The sequence below is a fragment of the Protomyctophum bolini genome (assembly GCF_963924005.1).
Source record: "Protomyctophum bolini genome assembly, chromosome: 1".
Classification (NCBI taxonomy): Eukaryota; Metazoa; Chordata; class Actinopteri; order Myctophiformes; family Myctophidae; genus Protomyctophum; species Protomyctophum bolini.
In genome coordinates, this window is record NC_137862.1 from 1,318,881 (window position 1) to 1,331,376 (window position 12,496).

A 12,496-nucleotide genomic window follows, 5' to 3' on the forward strand; every position below is an offset into this window, starting at 1 on the left:
ACTACAGTAATTATATGCAGTAGCACTGGTGCGCCCAGTTATATTTTGAGATCGCACAGATTAAAATTCAGGCGCATTTGCGACCAAAATGGTCGCTATTTCGAGCCCTGAAATGGAATGCACTATAGATAATGGCATGGTGTTGTGATGTGAGTTGTGACATGACGATCTAAACCTCTCAGAGTCAGTGGTTGAGTAGACATAAGCAATAAGCATGAGTATATATTTCTTTTAAATAATTAGAACATCAGCGTGACATGAAAACCACTCACTATAAATAACAATACTAGACCATTTCCACTATAATAATCTCCAGGATGTGCGCAATAGCAAACTCTCACAGTGCGTGCCAGTGATGCTGCGCGCCATGAGGTGAAACATATTGTCAGAATGTTTCATTGAAAAAGGTTCTGCTGTCCCTCCACTCGTGTTTTTTGGCATAATGTGTTTTTTGGCAAATGTGCTGAGTCACAGAGCCAGAAGAAATGTGCTGAGTCACAGAGCCAAAAGAAATGTGCTGAGTCACAGAGCCAGAAGAAATGTGCTGAGTCACAGAGCCAAAAGAAATGAAACGCCAGCCACTGCTCTGTGTACTATATACAGTATCTATGCTCACGGCCTCACGCAGAGGACCATCATACATTTATTACTCCTGGTCAACATGACGGCTGGCGACTGTGGCTCAAGAGGTATAGAGCAGGTCGTCCAATGATCCGTGGGTCGGCGGTTCGAATCCCGGCTCCTCCTCCTCCTGTCTACATGTGGAAGTGTCCTTGGGAAAAGGCACTGAACCCCACATTGCTCCCGATGTGCTGGTTGGTATACCTTGCATGGCTGTTCCGCTGCCATCGGTGTGTGAATGTGAGTGTGAATGAATGTAATGCACAATCTATGTAAAGCGCCTTGGATAAAGGCGCTATATAAATGCACCATTTACGGCTGCCTGAATACATCAGATTTGACTCCAGACTCTTTTAACTGTCTGCTAACTTAAGTAGAATCCCTCTTTGAATGGCATGTCATAACGGCAAAGTGGCTGTACGTTCACAACACCCATCGTTACGTTCACAACACCCACCGTTGCCATGATGGTAAAAGTTAAATTATAGGCTGTTCAGTCGGTGTGCAACAAGCCAGTCATTCATTTACCTGCTGTTGAGCCGTTGCCACAACCATTAGAAATAAATCACACCCGTGGGAACTGAGTGGTGCAACACCCCCCTCTCTCTCTCTCTCTCACTCTCTCTCTCTGTAATTAGCAGGCAACAGTGCAACACTATCTCTCTCTCTCTCTGTTTCTGGCACAACAGCGCCACCTTTGCCCCTACGGGTACTCTAAACATAGTCACATAGGTTAGGTTTAGGACATTGCGGTTCCTTGGAGTGGTTGCACCACTCAAAAGTCCATGTTTACATTCTGTCAGCTAAGCTATTTGTGATGAGATCACGACATTCATGTGAACGTTGCATGCTTTGGACATGATACCCAAAGCCCCTCTCCGCTCATACAAGGCTGTCGTTGACATGAATTGATTGATTGTTTGAAATATTTACAGTAGCAACAGAATTACAGTACATTTCAAGCACAACTCAATACAAAGACTGAGTTGACGACCCAATTAAGCATTACACTTGTTTACAACAGGGTCCACTTTGTTCAATTCATCAAAACATTTTGAGACGTACAAATAGACACTTCTATATAGCCCAAAAAAAAGAGAACAGGAATTCATCATAATGGAGGTAAAAAGGGAAAATATTTTGAGAGCGGTTTTGAAGGAGTCAAGGGATTTGCATGTCTTAATGACTGTTGGTAGGGCGTTCCACATTTTGGTGGCATAGGAGTGAAAATAATTGAGTCCCTTGTTTGTGCTGAATCTGGGTTGTACATGGTGTGGACTTGGTTAACATTAAGGAAGTATCTAGAGAGGTACATGGGTATCTTAGTGAAGTATTTAGACAGGTACGTGGGTATCTTAGTGAAGTATTTAGACAGGTACGTGGGTATCTTGGTGGTGTATAGAACCTTGTGGAGCAGACCCATTGCACGGTGCTGTCGTGGGCCCTACATTTAGCCTTGGCCAGTAACTCTGAATCTCCGCTGCTTACAATATGACAACATGAGTTGACAAAAAATGGTATTAAACAGCTTAACTTTTCGTGAAACATGGCCTTCATCACTCTCTTCATTTTTTCTAATATTTCTAATGGTCAATTCATGGTCAAATTCAGATCCATTGCTCTAAACCACAGAGGAGAAAAATGTCACATGGACCGATACAGTCAAGGACAGGCAGAGCTTTATTCATTTTTATAGTAGCATTATTATGAAAGGCCCATTCGATATTATCACAGGCCATTTTGATGTGTGTTGTGGCACAGGTTCCACAATGCATAACGTCCAACCGTGTCTGGGTTTGTCACGTCAGTGGTTCCCAAAGTGGGGTCCGGAGACCCCCAGCGGTACCTGAGGGAGTTCCAGGGGGTCCCCAGCTAAATGGTAGTTTGGAACCAAATGGACCCTTGTGGGTCTGTAACTCAGAGAGTGTACCATTTGGTTCCATTTGTACGCTCTCAGGCCCTCATTTATCAATCGAGTGTAAAATCTGCCACAGATTCGAGTGCAGGTTTCGTAGTACACCCACGTCGCCACGGCATTTATAAAGTGATCGCAAACAGCTGATCCTTCCTTAATTTCGTTCTCACGTTAATAAATGTGACGGCTGAAATCTATCTGGCACGCCCTATGAAATCAAGCCTCGCCCTCGTTTTTGCGACCTGAAAACGGCAATACGTTTACTGAAACCATGGCAACATGAAAAAATAGGTTTCTCCCGTGCCTTGCTGCGCCTCACTCTCTCATACACACGCACAGACGCACAGCACGCACACGCAACTTGCAAGCTGCCCAACTAACTGGTGTGTTGTTAAATAAATAAAAAACGAACACCTGCATGAATTAAATAAAGTTGTAGGCCTACCCTGTCTGTTTCTCCTCTCGCTTCCCTTATTGCTGCCCGCCTCACGGTCCTCACCCCCGCACGCCACGCACGCACGCACATATCGCAATTTGCAAGCAACTTTCACTGTGTGTTGTTAGTTGTATATTAAATTATTAAAGTATTTTTAATTTAATATACAACAAGATATATTAGTGAACGGAAACCTGAACCTGAACCATAATTAAATAACAAATAGGCACACACACGAACGGTGACACGCTGCTGTTTTGCAGGTGCTCCTCCTGTCCTGTCTGTCTGTCTCTCTCTATCACTGTGGTCCGTCCGTGACCAACTGCATGCACGTTCGACAGTCTATTTAGATTGCCTCGCAGTCGCTGCAGTGGCTGCAGGACTGTCAACTGTCAATTATATTAATGTGCAGCCAAAATATATGGTAGCCTACTGGTGGTGGTGGGCTGACTGGCTGGGTTAGCCTATACCTATCGCCGATGCGGTTCCCATGCACTTGCGCTGGGCTGGCACGGCACATTTGACATTCCAGTGACACGTCAGGTTTATTAAACGAGGAGGAGATTGCATATACCGTAACTCCAGAAAGACAAGTGCTGTTGGCCTGCTGTAGATTACAGTATATAGGCTACCCATGCATGTTGGGACTCTCCGCAGCTGCATTGCACTATAGGCTACTTTCCAACGTCATGGAAATATTCCAGCACAGACAGCCCAAATCCGCATGTATGCCGCATGGACATACATGCAGCATGAGAGAGGCTATCATGTCGTCAAGGCAGTCATAATCAACGTTTATGTAGTGATTTCTGATTTGATCATTGATGAACGAATCATAAACATATGGATGAAGGCTTGCCGCTTGCATGTGTGCTGGTATGTGTTGGCGACGCACGCCGCGCGGTCCCGTCCTCCCGAGCCCCGAAAATGATCTCGCTTTTATCTGAACTGTCAAAACTGTCAAAACCTGTCTAAGCACTTATTTAAATGGTGAATGATTAAGTCCCTTACGCCTATAGCCTGCTAGTACTTACTACATATAGGCAAGCTGTATGCTTGTCATTGTCAGTTGGAAATAAAGGCGTGCAGTCATTTATGCCTTTTTTTAATAAAATAAGCTAACACAATCATAAGCCGCATCACCGCATGCGCTCCAAAAAGTTGCTTGCATAACAAGGCCAGTAAATCACTGTTTGATTAAGCACAAACTAATACATTGTAAACATGTTATATTGTTTTTAATTGCGCGATTTTAATTACTTGTAAAGTTGGAAATCTCTCCCTTTTTTTTTTACATACACATACCGTTTTATATTAACATTTTAGGAGAGAAAACATATGTTTAGATGCCGTGACAGCGTGTCAGCAGTTCAGACAATGCTGCTCCGCAGCTCGAAGACAGAAAAAAATGCGTACGCCAGTTGAGGAGCAGACGTGGATTTTCAACGTTGTCACGTTCAATTTCAAGCTTTGGCGGAAATGGTAAATGTCAAAAATGTCGGCAATTTCGGCGTGCACCCATATTTTGGCGTACGCACGGTTGATAAATGAGGGCCTCAGAGTTAAATTAACATTGATTTTACAATAATAAATTGGGCGTCCCAAGAGATGGAAATGACATTAAATGGGGGTCCGTAGACTATAATGCATGTCTAATGCAGGTCCTTGGAATTAAACGGGTTGAGAATCACTGCTAGAGCCGTAAAAATCTTCTCTCATGGGGGTCCCTGGCATATCTTTTCTAATGGGGGTCCGCGGGGATGATTAGTGTCAATTTGGGGGTCCTTGAGATGAAAAAGTTTGGGAAGGACTGCTCTAAACGGCTCTGGTCTGGAGGCTGCCCTCCGTTCAGCGCTCAGCGCTCGTCTCTGAGCATGCCGGCGGTGCCCGTCCACGTTGGATGGAGGAGGGATAGAGAGGGGAGTTGCACCGCTCGGTTCACACGACGGGTGTAACCTTTTTTTATTACAAACTAGTGGTTCTACAACGATTACTACATGGATGTTATTGTAACGTAGGATGAGGTTAAACTGGACAGAGAGGTCTGCATATTAGAGGCTAAATTAGGACTCTAGTATTATCTCACCATACTTTTGTCCGTCTAGAACTGAACAGGGTTTGATGTTTAACTTTCCATGCGGTCATTCATGAAGCAATAAGCCACGAGAGGTCTCAGGTTACCGGGTATTTTACAATGGCTGGGAGGCGTAGGCTCCTACACTGTTACTTCAGCACCATGGATAGCTCCTACACTGTTACTTCAGCACCATGGATAGCTCCTACACTGTTACTTCAGCACCATGGATAGCTCATACACAGTGTTACACACTTCAGCACCATGGATAGCTCCTACAGTGTTACACACTTCAGCACCATGGATAGCTCCTACACTGTTACACTTCAGCACCATGGATAGCTCCCACACAGTGTTACACACTTCTGCACCATGGATAGCTCCCACACAGTGTTACACACTTCAGCACCATGGATAGCTCCTACACAGTGTTACACACTTCAGCACCATGGATAGCTCCTACACAGTGTTACACACTTCAGCACCATGGATAGCTCCTACACTGTTACACACTTCAGCACCATGGATAGCTCCTACACAGTGTTACACACTTCAGCACCATGGATAGCTCCTACACAGTGTTACACACTTCAGCACCATGGATAGCTCCTACACAGTGTTACACACTTCAGCACCATGGATAGCTCCTACAGTGTTACACACTTCAGCACCATGGATAGCTCATACACTGTTACACTTCAGCACCATGGATAGCTCCCACACAGTGTTACACACTTCTGCACCATGGATAGCTCCCACACAGTGTTACACACTTCAGCACCATGGATAGCTCCTACACAGTGTTACACACTTCAGCACCATGGATAGCTCCTACACAGTGTTACACACTTCAGCACCATGGATAGCTCCTACACTGTTACACACTTCAGCACCATGGATAGCTCCTACACAGTGTTACACACTTCAGCACCATGGATAGCTCCTACACAGTGTTACACACTTCAGCACCATGGATAGCTCCTACAGTGTTACACACTTCAGCACCATGGATAGCTCCTACACTGTCACACTTCAGCACCATGGATAGCTCCCACACAGTGTTACACACTTCTGCACCATGGATAGCTCCCACACAGTGTTACACACTTCTGCACCATGGATAGCTCCTACACGGTGTTACTTCAGCACCATGGATAGCTCATACAGTGTTACACACTTCAGCACCATGGATAGATCCTACACTGTTATACACTTCAGCACCATGGATAGCTCCTACACAGTGTTACACACTTCAGCACCATGGATAGCTCCTACACAGTGTTAAACACTTCAGCACCTTGGATAGCTCCTACAGTGTTACACACTTCAGCACCATGGATAGCTCCTACACAGTGTTACACACTTCAGCACCATGGATAGCTCCTACACAGTGTTACACACTTCAGCACCATGGATAGCTCCTACAGTGTTACACACTTCAGCACCATGGATAGCTCCTACACTGTTACACTTCAGCACCATGGATAGCTCCCACACAGTGTTACACACTTCTGCACCATGGATAGCTCCCACACAGTGTTACACACTTCTGCACCATGGATAGCTCCTACACGGTGTTACTTCAGCACCATGGATAGCTCATACAGTGTTACACACTTCAGCACCATGGATAGATCCTACACTGTTATACACTTCAGCACCATGGATAGCTCCTACACAGTGTTACACACTTCAGCACCATGGATAGCTCCTACACAGTGTTAAACACTTCAGCACCTTGGATAGCTCCTACAGTGTTACACACTTCAGCACCATGGATAGCTCCTACACAGTGTTAAACACTTCAGCACCATGGATAGCTCCTACACAGTGTTAAACACTTCAGCACCATGGATAGCTCCTACGGAGCGAGCCACATCATGTGATGGGAGAATAGCGCTTGATGTCTTTACGGGGCTGCCTGGATCCACACATTCACAGTCATATGAGCCGGGCGGTGCTTCGACGTCCGCAACGGCATGGGTTTGTAAGGAAATGAAGCGCTCCCCTTCCCCAGTACAGCTACAGAGCTGCGGAATCGGCTGGGAATGATATGAAGTGATTAAAGGTGTGGGTTATCGGTGAAATGTGATGGTAACCAGCCAATCAGAATCAAGTATTGGGACTAACTGTTTTGGAAACGAACAGAGTTATTTTGGCTCACTGGAAGCACCGCTAGACCAGTGGGTCTCAAAGGGTCCTTGAGTGGGTTCCAAAGGGCCCCGTATGGACTATGGGTCTGTAATTCTGAGTGTCCAGATGAAGTTATTCTGTTTTAATATTGTCCGTTTTATGCGTTGTTTTTGGTGGAAATTATGTTTGTATGATTTGTTTATTTGTTTATTTATCATTGCGCTTGTTGTCGATGCTCTTATTGCTGTCCAAATAAAATGTTTGATTTTCCAAGTTTCATAAAAAAACAAATCAAATAAAATGGAAAGAATGTAATAGTTTATTATTCGTGCAGCGCCTGTCCTTCTGAGGCGCAGCGAAAGATACTGATCATTAAAAAAAAAAACACATTCCTTGAGGAAGCATGATAGGATTCTACAAAGTGTTATTTTTATTTATTTTTATGTTGGCTTAACCCATTTTGGCCCGGAATAAAAAATAATTCTTCAAAATCCTGACAGTTTTCTGAAAAAAAACCCCGTATGTTTCTGTATCAGTGGTGCTCAATATTTCATGTCAAGGACCCCAAAAAAATTATATGCAATATCCCCATCTGAAAATATGTTGTTCCAGGGACCTCCTCCCCTCAGAAGCAAAGATTTGAGTTAAAATGTTCACTTCTGTAATAATATATATTCAAAGATTTGAGGCACATTTTCCCCGATTTTTCAAAAATAGCAGACCCTACAAGTTCATAGCCGCGCTATGAGCTTGTAGATCTGCTATTTTTCAATAGCTAAAGCATAACACAATGCTTAAAACACCAACAGGGGTTCCCGCCCAGAATGGGTTAATAGAAGTGAGTGCATGCCTGCAGGGCGTATATGGGTGAGATTAATTTGAATTGGGGTTCGGGGGTTTGTTGTGGGAGAGACAAACTTGGTTTAATTCAGTTTCTTTGGCAGCCTGCAGGGTTTAGGGATTATTTCTTCCCCGCCAACAGTTTCTTCTTTGAACGGTACTTCCCTTGACAACATTTGGTCATCAGTGTGGCTGGGTTGGTACATCTAACCACCCTAATACTGTAATACACCCACCAACAAACAGCCTCATCTACAACAGGGGTCTGCAACCTTTTTGGAATTAAGTGCCATGTTTTTATTTTCTGGATAGTCAGTGTGCCATGTCAACATTAATTTGAATGACACCACATCAACATTTCCAACACATTTTGATTGTCCATGGAAATATCCTTATTTTTAATATTTTCTTTCACATTGTTACAATGATCATTAGTCTCAGAGCAATGACCCACGTATCTCCCAGACTCCCTCCCCAGTCAGAGTTCAGAGTTTTAATGAATGTATAATTACAGTATGTGCAGGATGTAATTTACTGTACATACAAATGTGAGGGACTTATTTGACTAAGTTTAAATAGTTTATTTTAAACCAAAAGTCCTCTCTCTCACACTTATGCCAGTGTGCCAGTGATCACCCTCCTTAGTGCCAATGTTGGCACCGGTGCCAACATTGATCTACAATACTGTAGCACCTCTATACACACCGCTTTACATACTGTAGATTGTGCATTACTGTACATTCACCCATGGCGGGGGGAACCATGCAAGGCGCCGCCAACCCGCACATCGGGAGAATTGAGGGGTTCAGAGTCTTGCTCAAGGACACTTCCACACTAACTCTAGGGGAGCCCACAGGGATCGAACTGGGAACCATGTGGTTTCCATCCGTCCATTATACTGGCCACTCTACCCACATTGGCCCTGGATAATTATATAGTCAGAGTCAAGTAAAATATCAACAATCATAGTTTTTCTTTAAAGCATAATATTTTTGCTTTCTTTCTACTTTGCGTTGGTTGGTACGAGCCATGTCTCCATTGGAAATGTGTTATTTAGCATACGGATTGACTATAACACTGGGTGGTTTTTGGTTTGGGAACTAATTAACCCATTCTGACCTGAGATCAGATTCATACGAGGTTTCCATTGGACACACACTGGTCTGATTAACCCATTCTGACCTGAGATCAGATTCTAAAAAATGTCAGTCGCTATTCAATTTTTCAAAAATAGCAGACCTACAAGCTCGTAGCGCGCCACTTGGTGGCGCGCTACGAGCTTGTAGATCTGCTATTTTTCAATAGCTAAAGCATAACATGATGCCAAACACCAGAATGGGTTCCCGGTCAGAATGGGTTAAGAGACTTGGCTTACTGAAATGTGAAGAGAACAGAGGCTTCATCCATAGCCCTGGGCTCGCTCCAGGATGTTTGGCTGGTGGCTCTGAAGCTAAAACTTTGCAGAGATGTTTTTGGTCAGTAATCGGTTATCTTGTTTATATGAAATGTTTGCCTAATTTAATTTAGTTCTGCTCCAGGGCTGTTTCTTCCTTGGGGCTAAATAATCCGTTTTTGGTGAGAACCCCTTTATGGTGTTAGTGTTATGTCATGCTTTAGCTATTGAAAAATAGCAGATCTACAAGCTCGTAGCGCGCCACCGATATATAATATATCACAACGGGTAAGGGCTATTTTACTTAACACTCGCCCTTACCCGTTGTGAGATATTGCATCTTAACTGCATTGGTATCTTACTGCTACTGATAATACAAAGAGCCACTTATTGATGACAATGTACAACTTCTATATTATTCACTTATTGATGACAATGTACAACTTCTATATTATTCACTTATTGATGACAATGTACAACTTCTATATTATTCACTTATTGATGACAATGTACAACTTCTATATTATTCACTTATTGATGACAATGTACAACTTCTATATTATTCACTTATTGATGACAATGTACAACTTCTATATTATTCACTTATTGATGACAATGTACAACTTCTATATTATTCACTTATTGATGACAATGTACAACTTCTATATTATTCACTTATTGATGACAATGTACAACTTCTATATTATTCACGGTATCTATACCGATATCAAAAAATCAATATCGCCCAAGCCTACCTCACATGAGCAGCAAAAAAAATAAAGAAAGAAATTACAAAAGCAATTTGTTCTCCTTCATCACCTTATCTGATAAACACATTTTCAACAAATTACTTGCAATTGATTTTCTCATTAAGTCATTCTGTGAGTGGTTGTCTGCGGAGATGACTATACCAATCAAAAAAAGTGCTGAAAATACGTTCCCTCAATCACACGTTAACTACCACCAATAACACAGTTCTGATTGCACACCATATTTACTATGCATCATGCCATTGATGCTCATGTGATGAAAGCATAGGTCTATATTTGTAAAGGGAGGCGTGCGGTATTGAATTGATATTCCTGATTAGCATTGTATTCTGGGAAATGAGGAGCAGGCGTCGCTAGATAATTTGATGGGACAATCTGGCAAATAAAAAATTGTGTGACAGACCCTTTGAGTCTCGCATGCATAAACCATTCTGAACGGGAACCCATTTTGGTGTTGGCATCATGTTATGCTTTAGCTATTGAAAAATAGCAGATCTACAAGCTCATAGCGCGCCACCGAGTGGCGCGCTACGAGCTTGTAGGTCTGCTATTTTTGAAAAATCGAAGAACGACTGACATTTTTAGAATCTGATCTCAGGTCAGAATGGGTTAATCAGACCAGTGTGTGTCCAGTGGAAACCTCGTATGAATCTGATCTCGGGTCAGAATGGGATAATGAAGTGGGGCATGTTCAGTTTGAAGCTGACGCTGGCGGTGAACCCTCGAACGCTATTGCTTTATTTATTTTTTGACTCAGAACATTGATGGTATTTCAGTCATTGGAGAATTCCAGAGATGTAAAATAAGCTACTGTATGTTTTGCAGCGGTGTATTTGCTCATGTTCTTCCATGTCTATGTGGATTGTGGGACTAAGCATATAGGATAAAGAACTTGGACCTGATTCGTTTTTTGCCTGCCTGTCTGTCTTGTCTTGTCTTGTCTTGCAGGGCAGCGTGAGAAGCAGTCATCAAATCTCCCCCCAGGAATTCCTCGGGGAGCTGAAGTCGGGGGCTGTGGACGAGCGCCTGTTTGCATGTCTGGATTCACTGCGCGTCTCCCTCACCAGCAACCCTGTCAGGTGAGAATGGAATTTTCCGTACATGTAATATCTGCCCTTAAAGTCGTCTGTGTAAGCAAACACACAGACAGACAGACAGACAGACAGACAGACAGACACACGTTTCTCTTCCCTGGTCACCATACACTTGTTCCTAGTTTGCCTTCATCCCTTCGGTACACCCTTACATAGATGATATGATATTCCAGAGGTCTTTCCCTCACTGACCCTCTCCTGGTGCTCGGGAGTCAGGACCCAGTGACCCTCCCCTGGTTGCTTGGGGAGTCAGGACCCAGTGACCCTCCCCTGGTTACTTGGGGAGTCAGGAACCAGTGACCCTCCCCTGGTTACTTGGGGAGTCAGGAACCAGTGACCCTCCCCTGGTTGCTTGGGGAGTCAGGAACCAGTGACCCTCCCCTGGTTACTTGGGGAGTCAGGAACCAGTGACCCTCCCCTGGTTGCTTGGGGAGTCAGGACCCAGTGACCCTCCCCTGGGTGCTTGGGGAGTCAGGACCCAGTGACCCTCCCCTGGGTGCTTGGGGAGTCAGGACCCAGTGACCCTCCCCTGGGTGCTTGGGGAGTCAGGACCCAGTGACCCTCCCCTGGGTGCTTGGGGAGTCAGGAACCAGTGACCCTCCCCTGGTTACTTGGGGAGTCAGGAACCAGTGACCCTCCCCTGGTTGCTTGGGAGTGAGGACCCAGTGACCCTCCCCTGTTTGCTTGGGGAGTCAGGACCCAGTGACCCTCCCCATGTGCTTGGGGAGTCTGATTTATGATTTATTCATATGTTTTGCAGCCACAGCTGTATGTCAGTTATTCCTTTGCCTGATTTTTAATTGTTTGATTCATATCGGTAGTGTCCCTGTTGCTTCCACTGCATGTTGTACCACAGAGATGACACAGCAGTCAGCAGTTCCAATTCCCCCATTCTCTACTTTAATTGCACCTTTCATGCTTTTATTTTAAAATGCAGGTCACACATACAGAGATACAGAAAAGCTGCAGGCAATTGAGGGGCAGGCAATGAAATTGACAAGTTGCTTGCATTAAAATTTACGCATGATTTTCAAGAGCCACTTTTTTCCATTACTTATGCCCTTGTCGGGTCCTTGCTTATTTCAAATCCCTCAAATCTTTTCTCATAATGCATTTCGTCGTGTGTGTGTGTGTGTGTGTGTGTGTGTGTGTGTGTGTGTGTGTGTGTGTGTGTGTGTGTGTGTGTGTGTGTGTGTGTGTGTGTGTGTGTGCGCTGTCTG

General features: G+C 44.1%; 1 protein-coding gene across 1 annotated transcript in view; it reads left to right on the plus strand.

The window, feature by feature from the left end:
• The window catches only part of LOC308314782 (protein diaphanous homolog 3-like), a gene marked incomplete at its 3' end in the record, with an annotated part of 217,989 nt that overhangs the window by 36,316 nt on the left and 169,177 nt on the right, over nt 1-12,496 (plus strand). Inside the window, exon 5 of the mRNA XM_080762464.1 lies at nt 11,131-11,261. Coding sequence (XP_080618590.1) covers nt 11,131-11,261 — 131 coding nt within the window. The remainder of the gene's footprint in view (nt 1-11,130; nt 11,262-12,496) is intronic.